General features: G+C 39.6%; 1 protein-coding gene across 1 annotated transcript; it reads left to right on the forward strand.

Moving 5' to 3' along the window:
* Positions 1 to 363: 363 nt before the first annotated feature.
* On the forward strand, positions 364 to 17,620 carry Vps45 (vacuolar protein sorting 45). Its single transcript, XM_037412119.2, has 13 exons — positions 364 to 608; positions 1,925 to 2,123; positions 4,907 to 5,055; positions 6,546 to 6,683; positions 7,684 to 7,794; positions 9,385 to 9,519; positions 9,580 to 9,690; positions 10,453 to 10,620; positions 11,486 to 11,644; positions 13,283 to 13,390; positions 14,845 to 14,960; positions 16,273 to 16,419; positions 17,276 to 17,620. Exons 1-13 carry the CDS (start codon positions 516 to 518, stop codon positions 17,334 to 17,336), a joined length of 1,695 nt encoding a protein of 564 aa, XP_037268016.2. The 5' UTR covers positions 364 to 515; the 3' UTR covers positions 17,337 to 17,620.
* Positions 17,621 to 17,845: the final 225 nt, after the last annotated feature.

The raw sequence follows: 17,845 nt of genomic DNA on the forward strand, positions 1-17,845 counted from the left end.
GTGAAACATGATACATAAATAAAGATCTCCCTCAACTCAGACGCGTTATATGGAAGTAGATAGGAAGAAACGCAAATAGGTACTGCGTAGCGCATTTAAATTGCTAAGCTTTTTCATGAAATCGCCATTTGAAACATCAACATTGTAATACACATGTAAACAGCAATTAATCATTCCGGTACAGTTCACATCGAAGCTGTTTCATCTCGCGAAAGTTGTTTTTTCTGTCATTATGCAGCTCTAAAGGCTCTCACTCTTCATAGCAGTTCGCTAGACGCGCATATGTGAATCTTTCATGTGCAGGGCGTTTCTCAGTTCACCGCACGTAGCAGTTTCGGTTGTGCCTACCGTCGAGCCTGAAGGGGTTTGGTCGCGTCTTCATGAAGACAGGTCGGAACCTTCGAAACGCCGAACAGTATATGTGTCCCCACATGCCGCTCAAGTGTCTGTACATTGAGTAATAGTTCATACTTAGCGAACCGGCTTGAACTCGCAGCCGGTTTCGAAGCGTCAAGATGAGTGCCGTCGCTGCAATTCGACTCTACATTGACAAGATGATAGAAGAAAGTGGGCCGGGAATGAAAGTGTTGATGATGGACAAAGAAACCGTAAGCTAGCCACGTATTTGAAATGTTTAATCGTGTTTAAGTCGCATTGTGCTGTGGAGGTGCATTCGCTGTTTAAGATGACAACGTAGGGGCGTACTGTGCAAACCTCTTCACATTAATACCGGCTGCAATTCATTTAGTAATCGTGGAGCTAACGTGCTCATTCTAAGTAAATTGTACTAGAACGTATAACCAAGGCTGCCAAATGATTTATTAGTACCAAATTATGTGCATCCTTAGGAGTAATAAATGTTAACACTTGCACCATAGACATCATGCAAACGCAATTACAACTCTGCGGTAAGGACACTTAGTTAAGTGAAAAATTGTCAGTGCTACACTTTGTACTAATGTAGCTGCATGAATTTTTAAATTTAGTTTGGAACTAGTGCTATAGGCATTCATTTGTTTTGTTTGAAACTAAAACATACCTAGCCTCTATGATAGCCACTTTGTAAAATGGAGTGGCTAATAAGAAAATGCCGTTGCTCTTTCTGTCAGTTGCGTGATCTCACGATATTATAGTTCTCGTAGAAGCAACAATATGCAGACACACCAAAAGAAATGGGAAAGTACAATTATCTCTCCCTGTTTATTGGCATACATCATGCTGGTGTGATTACCTCATAGGGGCATCTATATACTTACTTAGTTTTGTATGGAGTGTCTCATGCTTAAAAGACATTGATAGAAAGGGTGGAAATGCTTACTGCTTGCATTCGCTGCAAAATCTTATTCTGTGCAACGTGTGAACGCAATATATATATGACATTTGACTCTAATGTTAACTCAATTACATTTGTGTTGCAAGAAGTTATGTATTACTACATGGAAAGCGACACATATTTACACCTATTTACCATTCCACTGTATGAACTGGGTGATGTTCTCTGGCTTCCAGCAGTTCAATGCACCACTGCTGTTCACAACCAGTACCTAGCAGGTCGCATTCAGGAACTGAATAATATAGTATTTTACATACCCACATACAACCTTTCATGCAATCCTTGTGTATAAGCAGTATATGCCACTATTTATTGCCAACAAACTACAACCTAATATCTTGATGCATACTCCATAGCTCCTGAGTGAACTGTGTGTGTTATGAATATGGTAGCACTAACGTTTCATTGTAAAAAGCAAGGATATCTCATTCTGGTACACAAGCCACTTGTTTACATTTATACTGGTCAACTGTGTATTCAACAGACCATTCAGTTGTATGTCTAACTGTAATGTTAATTATTTGACTATTTTTTCTTATGTAGTGCTACTTATACCACGACACACATGCTCTCCGTGTTGGATTTTTTCAGACGACCACTGTGAGTGTGGTGTACGCTCAGTCAGAAATGCTGCTCAAGGAAGTCTATCTCTTTGAGAGAATTGACGTGTGCGCTGGCACTGAAGCCATGAAGCATATGAAATGCATTGCATTCCTGCGGCCAATTCGAGAGAATGTGGAGCTGCTCGTCCAAGAACTGAGAAATCCTCGTTATGGTCAATACTACATTTGTGAGTCAAACATGTTGACATAGAGCAATATTTTCTATTTTAACAGTTTTTGAAGTTATTGCATGCTTCTAATATGCATAACTTGTTTAAACCATACAAAAATATTCTGCAATATTGATGCAGCATGTGTTGGTTCTGCTTGAATGCATCCTAGTAAATACATATTAAGTAACCCTGTTCATTGTATTTCAAAGCCCTTAATTTTGATCTCCTCCATAAAAGTTCACAATTTTCTTTGAAAATGCTTCATGATGACTGATAATGCTCAGAGACAGCCTGAACTAGGCACCGTCAATTGGTAATAAAGATTAACATTCATAGAGCAGAGAAAAAGTGACTAACTCAAGGTGTTAATTTGGGCATGGAGGCATGGTAGATATAGCTAATTGTTCCAGCTATATAAATATGAATGTTCTTTACCCAAACATTGGCACTGATTTGCCCTTAACATTTATAAATGGTGTTTACTTTAATAAGTAGACATTACTGGCAGATTAGTTATAACGCGATAGCATTCAAGAGCTCATTTCGCTGAAATTCTCACGCTTTCATTGGCATTGGGCCATTGGTTTTGAGTGAAAAATTATCTTGTCCGTGACCGACAAGTCTTGGAAGATGCAAATAAAATAAATAATAAACATTTCTTGGTCCAAGTGAGAATCAAATCCAGGCCGCCTGCATAATAAGCAGGTCTCTCACCACAAAATTACAAGATTTGTTTGAAATGCTGTGGAAAAAAAAATAGTATATGAATGTCATGGAGCAGGAGGAGTCACTTTAACGCTTCATATGTTGCGTGGCAGAAGCATAGAATCGCGCCAGGCGTCAAAAGATGTCAATCGAGCAAGGTGTGGGTATTTTAAAGGCTCACTTATTGCAAAGTACTCAGACATATTATATTATCATTAGCAGCAAAATCATCAACATAGTGAACAGTCGCCTAGGTTCGGGTGTTGCTCTGTGAATGCATAGTGAATCCTACGCTGATTTCCAAAAGAAACTATTATGCTGTAGTGGGGACTTAACAACTGTTCTTGCAACAGGCATGTCATAATACTTTGAAATGGCCAATGTTACACGCACAGTTGTTCGTTCCTTACGACACAGTTGAGGCATGCACTGAGAACTGAAGCAGCTTGGAAGGTGATGATGCACACAAAACTCGCTTATGCTATCGCGACCTACTCTTGAAGGCAAATCTCGAGCGTCCGTTAATTTTTGTAAATGATATGACCATGATCCAGAAGTATAAATATTAGGTTGATAAATTGCTGTCCGAGAACTCGAATGTCATTAATTTCACCATCATAGTTTCATCAATAGAGAAGAAAAAAATCAAGGCCAAAGTCTCATTTTTAAATTTTACAGTAAAATTCTTGCGTGATGTCAATTTAAAAGTGTATTTTTTTATTTTAGCAAAATTTTACTAATGAAATTTCGTCATCTTATTATTTGTTGATCTATGCAGAAATACCCTGCTTTGCTAAAAGTCATGTAAGCCAGGGGGTTACAGCTTGGAAAAAAATTATATTCATTTTTACAGCCCACTTGGTCACAAGACAAATGATTCCACTTTACTGCAGTGTGAACAAAAGAGAATTTGCAATATGTTGAGTCTGCAGCACCTTCAAAGGATACTGTACTTAAAGGATCCCTAAACCACACAGAGTTTAAAAGCAAAACAACAGTTTCTTTATTGCCTTCACTAATCTCCCTGTAGGAATGTCCACACTAACATGTGGAATGTCCACACTAAGAGTTGAACAAGTTAGGATTTGGCAATTTTAGACTGCATCCTGTTATCTATGTTTGGTCTGCCACAAATGCAGAAAATGAAGCGAAATTAGTTTTTCACACACAATGCTCATGCCAGACACGACGGAATGGTCATGCGACTGCATGGCAAAGCAGAGCCGGGGCGAATCGGGCCACTCATTGTAGGGGGGGGGGGGGGGGGTCCACCTAATGTAATACCAGAGAACGGCGCATGGTCATGACTTTTTTTGTTGTTACTAGCGGAAAAACCCCCTTCATAGCACAAATATTGTTAATATGGGCTCACAGTGGTTTCAATAATTTGTTATAATTGGTGATAGGAGAGGTAGACTACGAGCACTGATTTGAGGGGAAGGGGCATTGACAGAGATTTGGGGGGGAGGAGGGTGATCACCCCTACCGCCCCCTCTAGATACGCCAATAAAGCAGAGTAGGCGACAATTTACAAAAGATATATCTCGTAGATCGACCAATCAAGAGCTTACTTGATCCCGACGTCACGTGAACAACCTGCTAGCATCATGAATTGTGCCACAGACTGGAGGTGCTGGGACAGAATAATGTGATCCTTGGTATTTTCAGGGGTGCCTTAGGTGACTCTTTATTTTTACTGATTAGGAACTACGTAGGATCTAGTATTCGCCCTCGAAATCTATGACATTCTCGTGTTTGGTGTGGGAATTTCAAGGTGTTTTTGCCACCTTCATTTTCTTTTGGCACGTTTCCTTGTTTACAAGACGTCTTCTCGTGGAAAGCATAATGATTTTCGAGCTCTGAAAAAATAATTTACTAATATACGAAAAATAGTTTTTTCTGTTTAGTGACCACTTAAGCAACTTGCCACTATGATAGATTAACCTTTCCTTTTACTTTTTTTTTCCTTGCAGATACAATACTTACATTGAAGAGCAAATCACACTTTTGTGTCGTTAGTCAAGGAATTTCTTCCAAAGAGGGATCTTCAGTTGAATTATGTATAAGGGTGTCCTTTTGTCTACGATTTGCAGATTTTAGCAACACAGTTAACCGCAGTGACATCAAGGAGCTTGCGGAGGCTGATGACCAGGAGTGCATACAGGAAGTCAAGGAGTTTTTTGGGGACTATGTGGCCTTGGCACCTCACCTATTTTCATTCAACCTTACTGGCTGCTTTCAGGTAAGGATCTACTTTTCGTACGATTGTCAAAAAATGTTCTCTGCACCTGTCATTGCTCAACTGTGGAATACCAGGACAATTTCATCTTTATTTCTCTGCGAAATTGTTGTCTTGTCAAGAAGTATGTACCATTAAGTTCTGCAATACCTTGTCCCTTACGAAAAATGCTGCTTTCTCTTTGTTTCTTGTATCTGGAAAAACACTTATATGTATACTCTTGCATATACATTCAGGTACATATATGCATTCTTCATATGTATGTAATATGCTTTCCACATGGAATTCCATGTGATGCATGTTTCCGAAATATAACGTGGGAACTTTAACATGGGCGAAAACACCATCTTTTTCACAAACTCAAATACTCTCTATTTGGAATGGTGAAAGTGGTGAGCAACTAGAAACACGAAATTAGGCATGTGCGAATATTTGAGCATTTTAAATATTCTAACGAATGTTACATTACTCAAATTTTCTTTGACGTGAATTTCAGTTGTTCGAAATTGTTCGAAACGAATGTCGTTATTAAAGTAAAGTAGCAAATTGGGCTAGTTGCAACATATTCATCATGATCAGCACACAAAAAAGCACGAAAGACTTTTGTGCTTTTTTTGTGCGCTGATCGTGATGAGAATGTCACTATTATTAAACTGCATGTACACATTTGTAAAGGTGGTTTTGCTGCAATGTAAGGGTGCTTTGCCATGAATTTACCTATTCTCTTTAGGGAAAATGCACAGGCACGCGAAGCCGTACTTTAAGATCAAATGAGCATACTACCCTCACATTAAATAGTAATTTTTAAATTTGAAAGGCTCGTTATACACATTTATATGCTTTAAGTGTAGTAAATTTTAAAACATTACATATTTTACTGGTTATCACTTGCATCATGCTGAAATTCAAGTCCTGCTACCATGCAAAGTTGCTTCCGCGTCACTTCAAAATGAAAAGAGTGACATTCACACATGTCTTGTTCCAAAGCATTTATTTTGCATGTGGTGTTATAAAATTTGTATCACTTGGTTTTGAATCTGATAGCTCCAGTCTTATGGAGACGACAGATACTGGTGTCTGAAAAAGCACATGGGTAAACTAATAGTAGGTCTCACCTAGATTTATAACTCCATGCTGACAGAAGCTGACCCATATCTGCGTTGCACTCAATTCTTAATTTGTCTCTTGCTGTGTATGGTTTGAACCTACAATAAGATCAATCTCATAAAGGGTGGGTATGTGGGCTTGTTGGTTGTAGGTCATTTCATATCATTTCTTCTCCTTTGCTGCACTACAATGAAGCTTATGAAATAAATCCCATGAAGTCCATTCATTTGCTCGAAGTGCATCCTACATCTCATAGCCTTTTCTCGTGTCTTTTATTAAATATTATTCTCGTTTTGACATGCGATATAGTAGTACTACACGTGAGGGTAGGCACGAACCGAGGAGATGTTTATAATTCTCCAAATGAATTGTCCCCATGTATTCAGGGTCAGCGCTGGAGCACGGCTGCCTTTGAGAGGAGCGTTCAGGGTCTGGTGGCGCTGCTTCTCAGCCTGCGCAAGGCTCCAGTAGTGCGTTATCAGTGCAACTCGGAGCCAGCTCGGCGGCTTGCTGAAGGCGTCTCGGTAAGCACTTTCTGGTCATCCAGGTGTTACTCACTATTCTATAGTTGATGCATAGCGGGCTACGATACATAGGATACGAAGATCTCTTATTTCTTGCATTCAAGATTAAAGGATAGTCAGTGATGCACAACTCAACTGTGCACCCAAAGATAGTGGTATTGAATCTTGGTCACGGAAGCTGCATTTCAGTGGAGGTGAAATGCTGGAGGCCCACGCAGTTAAATTAGGTGCACGTTAAAGAGCATCAGATGGCTAAAATTTTTGGGCCCTCCACTACGGTGTTCCACATAATCATGTCATGTTTTTTGGCACATAAAACTCCAACAATTAATGTTATGTTAAAATAACTGTGCAGGTCATGTAGTTTCATTGAGCTAAAATTTTAAGCTTTGTACCTTTTTGTCACAGGTATGACATAGTTGCTGCAGGAAGAAGTCAATCATATATTTACTGGCAGATGAGCGAAGTGACGCATTTCTGTACCTGCTACCAAAACCTGATGCAGTGAAGCCTTAACATCAAAAAGTTTATCGTGTAGCAATCTTTTTCATTACCATTTCTTGCTCCTCCTGTTGACGTGCATGTATATTTTGCTTTGATATGATGCAATGGATTAGTGCTGCTGTTTTAATACAATAAAGTATTGAACAGTGTTTTAATTAAGTACAGAATATAGTACAATACACCAATATGTTAGACCATGGTGATATCTGTTTTTTCCTGCACAGTGTAATCTTATGTTTACTGTAGTTTTTTACATTAGCAGATGTTACTTAAAACAGATCTTACTGGCTGCAACTATGGGGATTCTTTTAATGTCTTAGTGTGATTGCGCTGAGTAATTGATAATAGTAACAAATTAGTTCTAGTAGCTGCCTGTTCTCACCGCTGTCATTGCAGAGCGAATGGTCCCTTTACATTTTGTTTTACTAGCCATCCATCAATGTCTTATGAGGCTTACCATGTTTCATCCTTCATTTCACCTTCACTTGACCTGCAGCAATGGATGAAACGGGAAGCCAAGCTCTTTGACTTCAGGAAACCGGAGGTGCCCCCATTACTGCTAATCTTGGACCGTAGAAGTGATGTAGTGACGCCACTTCTAAATCAGGTAAGCTGCCAGTGAAGTTTTTAATACTTGCATGCAAGGTTATGAAGAAGATAAATGGAAATTGCTGCAGCTCAATTTGTCATTTTTCTTAAACCCTCGCAGTTATAAAAGTAATTTCTGCTTTATGGCTGCACACACACACGCACACACGTGCACACCCTGTAGACTCTTATTAAACAGAACCTGAAGGGACCTGAAATATATGCTTCGTTTCACAGGAGCTTCGTTTACTGAGAGATGACCATGGGTGCATAATGCAAGAACGAAACCAATCTTGTCGGAAGCATTTGTTCTATTTAAGCAGCGATTCCATTTAACAAATTTCTCTTTACTCAGAGTCTATTGTGTTTATATGCATACACACACATGCACATGCAATACCTCATTTATTCTCGGTTATTACCTCATTAACTCGGTTATATTGAAGTTCTGCTTAATTCCAAAAGTTTTTCAGTCTTTCATTTTTCAATATGAGACTAAGCAGATAATTTGAAGTGCCGATCAGCAGTTCTGGTTAATTCGAAAACTTTGGACTTTGGGTGCATGTGCAAAGTCTTAATACTGATTTCGCCGCAAACCCACGGACACGACGGCCCTTATAAACCGAAAAGCAATGCAATATAGCTATACTAATGAGTGGCAACTGAAGCACCCCAGTCTCGCCACTTCCAGCGGAAAAATAAAATAAAATAAAAGGATCTAGTTGTTAACCAAAATATGCTGCTGCGGAAAACAAGACATGCTTCTCTGCAGCACAGCGGTGACCCGTGGGCAGCATATTGCATGTTTGTCGCAAAGTCAGCGGGTCATGATTTACCCTATCTTTCCGAGATTGTGAAGAAGTTAATCAAGGACAGCTTGGCGGAATTCACGATGTATGTGAACCGCCGATTATCGGTTGCTCCAGTGATTCCCACCCTTGAACTGCTGGTAAATGCCTACTTCGGAAACTTAGTTCGAAAGCTTCAATGATCATGTTTTTCAGCCAAAACATCGCAAATTTCGTGACACTGTCTATCATGAAATACTTCATTTTACTAGAAATAATGGGTGAATAGAGTATCATAATGTGCTGACTCAGCGAGGAACAAGCGACTAGCTGCCCTTGTGTCACTGCAGTGTTGCTGTGAAGATGTCTTGTTTTCCGCAGGTGAACATTTCAGTTGATCACGACAGCGTTTTTTTTTTTTTTTCCTGGTGGCAGCCGCGAAGCCCTCCTTTGTTTGTGTGTGTGCACACTCACACACATGTATATATTATATGTGTATGTATGTGTGTGTGACACACATACATACATGCACACATACAAGGATATGTGTGTGTATAAAATATAATTTTTGTTTGTTTTATATTTTATGTTCACTTGGATTTCACATTCAAGCACTTGGCACAGGTCATGTCTGGTTTTCTAAATACTCTTTCGTTTGCTCCAGAAAACAGACAAAATCAGTATATCTCTTGCCAATTTATAACTTAACGTAAAGAACAAGCATCACCACACTAAGATTCACTTTTGAATTTTCTGTCATTGGGTTAAATTGCCCCAATTAAGAAATGACTTGTTTTTGTGTTATGTATATTTTTTTGTAGTGGACATATCAGGCAATGGTTCATGAGCTGCTAAAGATCCAGAACAACCGAGTGAACCTTTCTCAAGTTCCTGGACTTTCACGAGACTTGCAGGACATGGTACTGTCAGAAGATAATGACGAGTTCTACAGCAATGTAAGCTTTCTGGAGTGTTTAGGACAGGACGGCTAGCTGCATAGATCATTGTTTGTGCAGAATATGTACAAGAACTTTGGTGAGATTGGTTCCAACATCAAGGACCTCATGGAAGAATTCCAAGCCAAGACAAAAAGTCACGAGAAAGTCGAGTCTATAGCTGACATGAAGGTATGTGGAATGCAAAAATTTTCCAGTGGATAACTAAATCGCTGCATGCCAGCAGACGTTTTCAGATATTTTAGTTCCTGCTCAATGAGTGTCTAAATACTAGTTGGATTAAACCATTGACACTTAAAATATGTTGGTATTTTAATAATGTAATTGATTCTACAAATACCATGGCATTTATTGAGCTTTTGTTCAAACTATGTCTTAGTATTTTGTGGGGTCGCGCACACAAACTTATGCTCACAATGTGTACACGTAAATGCCAATTGCATGCTTTGTTATTAATAGTCATCGCAGGCAACTGAAAGTGGCAGCTTATATGAGCAGCTAGCTTGAACTCGCACTCTGTTGATGTGCCATAGTTGCATGATAGTAACACATTGTATTGTGTGAGATAGCCAGCTCTACACAACATTTTACTCTGTAACTGTTCTTGCTTTTATTTTCCTGAACCTTTAAGTCTGTGACAATATCAATAACTGGATAACTGAGCTATGCAGGAATCCCCGCGCATGTCATAAAATGACTAAAACGGTACATCTTTTGGAAGGGGTGCACTTTTGTGTGCTCAGTCATAAGGGAAAAATAAAGTGCATAAGAGGAAACTTGGGTGCATTTCTGTTTAGCTGGGATTGCTCAAGCCCGAGTTTAATAGTTTACTAATGATTGCACATAACAGCAGTCGTGCATTGCAATTTCATAGTAGTAAAAGAAATAAGAGCGAGAGTTCATCAAGGCGGTGCTTTCTGCTCCGCTGTACAGGCATTTGTGGAGCACTACCCTCAGTTCAAGAAGATTCAGGGAACGGTGGCCAAACATGTCACATTGGTGGGAGAGCTGTCACGTCTAGTCGGTGCCCACAGCCTACTGGAGGTGTCCGAGGTAGAGCAAGAAATTGTGGCCACCAGGGACCACTCCGACCTTCTCAAGGTGTGTTCTTAGCAGCACTGTGTGAGAATTCATTCTTTGTGTCAGTCTAATGCAGGGTTCTCAAACTCATCCCAGCAAGTGGGCCGCAGTCATGACTGCGGGGGCTGGGACAGCGAACAAGGTTCAAGGGAGTAAAGGGGAGGTGAACTAAAGTTATTTAACGCTGCCACTTGAACTAATGCATGTTTCATATTTCACATGCAGATAATTTCTGAAGGAAATATGGTGTCGGGATTAGAGGACCTTATCTATACTGATCTTCACAATGACAGAAATGTAGATGCAGATTGTCTAATATTGATGTTTTGTTCTATGGCCATGCTTTAGCACATGGTGACCCCATGAAGTGCCGCACGAAAGAAAATGCTTGAGACCAGTTCGATCTCTGTAGCTTACCCAAAGAAGGGTCTATAATGGCAAAAAGTGAATAAATAATGCGAGGACCGCTCCATAAACATTTCGTTCCTTGTGGAGGCACGGGCCACAAGCAAGACAACTGGGGTCCCACGTTTGAGACCTGTCTAAGAGAATGTAATATTTGTTTTGGCAGTTTTTGAAGATAGACTTAAATGAACATAAACATAAATATTGGGCCTCTGTGTTCCTGCCTGCACATTTTATTGCTGTACTTAACAGTAAGAGGGTATGTACAACTTCGTTATATGTTACTTGATTCAGTGTCTCACCTCTGCGCAGTCATTTCTTGCTGGCAGTAGTCGTCTTTCTAAAAAACTACCAGAAATGATACTTCTGAAAGCATACTTTCGCAGTCGAGGCTGATTAACAAATGTCTCTATAAAATGTTCCTTCAAAACCAAGTACTAGATTATAAGTCTGCTGCATTATTTTGTGTTGTTTATTGCAGCGCGTGCGAAGTTTGATTGGCAGCAGCAAAGTCCGTGACATTGACTGCCTTCGACTTGTCATTCTCTATGCCTTGCACTTCGATAAACATAGCAACAGTGACCTCAGCGGCCTGGTGCATCTCCTGAAGAACAGAGGGATCTCTGAACCCCTTTTAAGAGTGAGTGTCAAAGTCAATGACCATGCTTACCAATTTTTAAATCGAAAGAAAAAAAAAAGGTATATAGTATTGTCATTTACACATCTTATTTTACCTCCTACTTCTTTATCATTGACTTTCTCGCAGTACCATCACTGTTCCCAAGTTATTGCCTTACAAGATGCATCTACTATAAAGGGTCCCAGGACTCCCTTAACCATCCAGAGGTCGAAAAGTAGTCATTATTTGTGCATGAGTCTACAATGAATGCAGCCGTGAGAAGTTTTCGACACGGTGCCATAATGTTAGACGCGTTTGATGATAGAAACATGGCCAGCGCTCCTTTCGCTCTTACCTTCGCTACCCTCTACTGGTCGCCTCTCCCAAAGTCACTTGCCCTCCTCGCCAAGTGCCCTTCCAGATTTCGCCTAGCATCCGTCATCGCTGACGCGCTGTTTGAAACACTGTCTACTTCCGGTTGCCACGACTCCAACTCCGTGCTTGTTGATTAACCTCTGTTGCCGGGCCGACCCATGCTCCTACGATTGTGCTGGTATGGACCCTGTACGGTGCACACGCCTTCAAAGGATTGCCAACATGATAGATCCGTGTGGTGACACGCCATGCCAGAGAACCTGCGCGCGAGATGAGGAGCCACTGCGACCGCGACATAGCGAAGAACAAGGAGCCTGAGCAGCTACTTACAGACTAACCGGAAGCCATAGGTTCTTGTTCGGCCAATCGTAGCATAACTTGCGCATCACAGATTCAGCTTTACAACACCACATGGAGGCAAGAAAGGACGGAGATGAAGACGGATCATTTTTTGAATTTAGGGCGCGCCCTTGGCTTGTAGTGCTACCACATGTGGCATTGTTAATGTTGATGGTATTCTGCACATAATGCACCTGTTTACTTGAAATGCTTGAAAAAGTATTGGAGGTGGTTCAGGGGCCCTTTAATTACAGTTTTCTAAATGCAGCAGCTATTCTGAAAATGTGTCTTGTGTAATCAATTTGTGAGCATTATGGGATATTGTTCTAAACTATTTAAAATTACAGTTATAAATTACTGCATTGCAGTTTGAGTGTTCCTCATCTTTGTAGGGACATCTTCATTCGGTAATGGTTCAACATTTTTTTAGACATTTGGAAATGATTTTTTGTCCTTCACCATCATTAAAATGTGGTACCATGATGATAATGTCTCAAGTGGTTTATGTTACCATTATTTAGAATGAAAACTATGCATGAACTTAGACTGAATTATATTGAAGAGATTCAAACTAAATTGATCGCACAGTTTTTTTTTCGTGTTCATGCTATGTGTTCCTTTTTATAAAGCACTAAATCATTGGTAGATGAGAAGAATGGGAACAGTAGAATTTTCTGTGTTCTGATGCATTTTTTTTTCTTTTTAATCCCCTCTCCACCCCAGGCTTATTATTAAGTGATTCGGACATGAATAATAGATTTACAGCTGTCCTATGTACCTTGTGCTGTTGTTTGTATTGTAATACAGTATACTTCATTTGTTGGGCTCACAGTTATCAGTTTTGCACTAGAGAGATTGGGTTTTCAGTTATCAGTTTTGCACTAGAGAGATTGGGTTTTGGCAAACTGCATTTTATCTTGTTTTAAGCAATAATACACTTTTCAGATGATACCGGCAGCGCTTGACTTTCAAGAACGCAAGCTCCAGCCTAATGATAAGTTCAGTGCTGATAATGTTCGCGCTTTTACAAAGAAAGTCATCAAAGGTCTAAAGGTTAGTCCTTTCATATTTTATTCAATAAGTGTATCTTTTATGTTTGAAAATGTTCAAGCTTATGATAGCTCACAATGAAAAGCACCTAATTGGCTGAAGAAAATGTACTAGGTTTATGCTGAGGGAGACTTGTTATTACTTCGGTTTCACATTGTGAGTAGGAGTGCTCAAATATTCAAAGTTTCGAATACTTTTCGTATAGAGCTCCCTATTCGGTTCGCACTGGAATTCTATTCAAACCATTTTAACTAATGAAAAACAGTCCACATCTAATTCAAAGTAACCACTTCAAATTTTAATATGCTTTACTTCATTACATTCAGGCATTGCAGCGAGGCTGCTTTTCAGGCTTTGTTATAGTTTAATTTTTTTTTCAGACACACAGTGTCCAATTATAAACGACCTCTTCAGATTTTGAATGTTTCACTTTGTTACACTGTTATATTCTGGTAAAGCTGCCTTTCAAGCTCCGCTATCATTGCAAATGTATTGACTCAAGAAAATGCTAGTTCCAACATAGAGATGACAGATGCAGCAGAGAGAGGGGGGGGCGGGGGGGGGGGGCTTAATTCATGCTGTTTTTGACCAGAAATTTGGGCAGGAAGTCGAAAAAATCGGACGCCGGAAATTTTTAGCATACAAAATTTCAAATGTTTTTGTACATTGACGTCTATGAGGCAGATTCGACACTCCTAGCTCGAAGGGAGCACAGCCTTGTATGCCACACCGTTTGGGTTTCCGCAAAAGTTGAATGAGGAGGAAAGGCTGAGTAAATAGTATCTTTGCCTTTCATGTGTAAAATCTCTACTAATACTATTTGGCCTCTGTATTGCCTCATTCTTGATGACTATGAAGTACCAGCCTGCCAGTACTTCATCAACAAAGTGAAAAGAAACACTTTCATGTTGCTACATCTCATAAGAATGCGCTTAGGAATCTTATCCACAACTTCTTCTTTGTTTTGCAATTTCTCTTTAAAATATTAGAAAAGTGCTCTGGAAATGTTCGATTTGATTCGCACTTCATTATTAGAGTTTGCTCCGCAACCAAAATTCTGCTATTGGCATTAGCTCTAGTTTTGAGTGCTACTGCATTATAGTCAATTTTCATTAGTCCCAATGTTGCCCGTGCAGCTCTTATTTAGAACAGCACATTTCTTACAAAGTTTTAAGAATGAAAATGAATGGTGAATGGTCCTGCAATGAAAACACACTTTTGCCGTACAATATTTTCCATCGTGTTTTTGTGTTATAACGATCTCATTGAAGCATATAAAGTTATAAAGATAAATGTCCCATTTATCAATTATCAATGTTCTATTTATCAAGACAAATGCCCCAAACAACTTGATGTTAAAACCCAACCCTTTTGGGGTTGACAGTGAGCTTTAACATATTTAGATTGTACTGCAGGGTATAACCTTGATAAAAAGATGTTTAAAATGTCTTTCTCAGGGTGTGGAAAACATTTACACACAACATGTACCACTTGTCTACGACATACTGGAAGACTTGTTGCGAGGTCGGCTAAGAGACAACGCTTATCCTCAAGCATATGCGCCATCTGACAGGTGAGACCGGAACAACTAACTAGTGTAATGAAAAAATGATTTTATTTTAGCAAGGCCAGCACATTTTTGTAAGCCGGAAGTGTATATAGTGAACTCTCAGTTGTATAAGCATTGGTTTAACGAATATTTCAAACTAACAAGCTTTTATAAAATGCCCGGTTGTTTTTGTATGCAGTCTGTACAAGATATTTTAGTTAAACTGAATAGTGAATATGTCAGTTGAACGAACTTAATATGTGGACCTAGGCTGATATTTGACATAAATTCAATGAAGTTTTACGCTCTGCAGCTCTGGTGTAGCCAATGCTTGCCACCTCCTAAGCACCCATATAGTGGTGGCAATGCAACACCACTTGTGCGTGTAGTGCTTCTGAGGCAAAGCAGCTGTGTGGAAAACGAAAACTAGCCTTGTGTGCTACAGTGCCTGCACAGAGCTATTAAATTTCGAAACTGTTTCAAGCGTATCAGCCAAAGTAAAAAAAGAAGAGTGTGGTGAAGAAGTTATAAATGGCTGAGACAGGTCAAATCGTGTATCTTGTTGCTGAGGCTGTAGGTTACATTAGAAAAGTTGCGAGACCGTGTCACAGGAACGAGCTGTGCCAGAGGCAGTGCACAGAAAGGAAGCCTTGTCTCTTTTTGTGCTTTAATGATGCCAATCCAAATAAATGTCGCAGAATTCTTTCCAAAATTAATTGCATTTCATATTCAGTAGCCCTGACAGTTGGGCGAGTTGGTGTGGGTTCATAGTTGTGCTGTCGTTAACTATGCATTTCATAAGTTCAACTTAATTTTTACGTTGCCAAAAGCTATTACATATTCTAGTTGATGTTCAGTGAACTTTCAGTTAAGTGAACTATTTTCTTGGGTCTCTTGAAGTTTAAAGTGAGAGTCCACTGTAAATACTTTATTGATGTTAAATGTCGTGGGTTGAGTGCTTGCTATGAAGTCTTTGCTTATGTCAATAGACTTTGAGAGCTGCTTTTTAGAAATGGTCTCTTGCGGAATTATGTGGACACATTTTTTAAATTTGTAATAAAAGGAAGATTAATGGATGATAAAAGACTTGCCTCAATGTTCAAATCATTTGGCTTGTCTGACAAAGAAACAAGCCCCTAAAAAAATTTCCCCAATTTCTTTGCCTCAATTTGGAAACTGGATTATTTGACATCGCGTTGAGTGAAAATGTTTGCAGCTTACTTTGCAGACGTGGAGTGTACTCTGTAGCTATAGTGTAACGCACCTTTGTGCACATTTAGTTTCACAAGAAGTTACTCTCACAGGGTATGAAGTCAAACGTGTTTTTTTTTTGTAGTGGCAGCATTCTACGCTACCAAGACATAACGGTGTTCATCGCGGGCGGAGTGACTTATGAGGAATCCCTCTCCATATACAAGCTCAATGTAGCAAACTCTACAGTTCGTATCATGTTGGGGGGAACATGTGTCCACAACTTCTCTAGGTAAGGAACTTTTTCAAATATGCTTTTACGTACAACGTTAGTGTTACCTGCCTCAAAAGCCAGGTTGCGAATGTGATGCTCGTCGGTTTAAATGTTCTTTTTGTGACGGTGATATATACAGGTCACTCAACCATCCTTTATTTCTAGCGTTGGCATGTCACCATCTTTGAAGCACTAGCAGAAATACTATGGGCATGACAAACTGGGCATCATGTGTGATGCGACGTACAACTAGCCATTGCATATAGTAGTTGTGAAGTTGACTGTGCCCTTATATTAGGTCATGAAAGACTGACACAAAATTGGCCTGGTAGTCGTGCATGTCAGAACTCTGCAGAGATACATCAGCTTCTCTCAGTAGTAATCCATATGCCTATAGATGAAGGCAGTGATTTTACTTAGTAAGTTATGTGAACCAAGACACTGTCTTATTTCTTGTCATTCTTTTTTGAAACATATTTCCACTCTGCTGGTTCTATATGTAGAACAAGCACGCTGTTCCGGATTCTAGGGAACGAAAATGAGACAAGGTTAGCCTGTGAGCCCATGAAAATTCTCTTGATGTGCATTAGCCATGGCATCAATACTGCATTGCTAAATTGAGTTTATACTAGTGCACAGCTTGCAGTAATAACATGCATAATAGTATCTCTATAACTAGAAGAACTGCAAAGCAAAAAACTTAGTTGTGATGTGGTTTGCTACATATAGCTGATCTGCAGTGTTTTTGTGAGCATGCAGGCCTTAAAAGAAACATGCCGTTGTAACGGAATTGAAATTTTTTGCGAGAAGCATAATATTTGTTACTATGATTAATGGTGGTTGCATTCGTATGCTCCTTTTCATCTTTTCTTAGCTTTCTGGATGAACTTCGAGCTGCATCTAGTGAATATACAAGGTCGGGAAGACGTCTGTAACATTGACATTCCACGTTTTGAAAGTATGTCCTTCTGTCTAACTGGCATTAGTGTATGGCATCTCACAAGAAGGACGTGGAATTGAGCCTGGCGAGATATTTTTGTGTATTAGGAAGTGGTCTGAAGTGCTGCTATGGATGTGAAGAAACATGTAAAAGTGGCACCCCCAGCACTTGTTAAAAGAGGAGTCTTTTTGACACCAGGAGCAACTTTGTTGAATGTGTGTGAATATTGTAAAGTTCATATTGAGTGTAAGTGCATATGATTAAATATTGTATAAATGAGGACTGTTCTCATTCTTAAATGCATGACTTAAACTCTCGTGTAAGATGAGACTAGTTGAGGTAAACAGTTCATAAAGTTTATATTTGCAACCCTGTGGTTTCCCTGCCGTGCATAAACAAGCGAGGCTAATAAATCATGTGTGAGGCAGTTGGCTATAATAGAGAGGATCTATACTTTCCAGCACCACCCTCTCGTTGCACTACCTAACACAGTGAAGGATTGGT

The sequence above is a fragment of the Rhipicephalus microplus genome, chromosome 1 (assembly GCF_043290135.1).
Source record: "Rhipicephalus microplus isolate Deutch F79 chromosome 1, USDA_Rmic, whole genome shotgun sequence".
Lineage (NCBI taxonomy): Eukaryota > Metazoa > Arthropoda > Arachnida > Ixodida > Ixodidae > Rhipicephalus > Rhipicephalus microplus.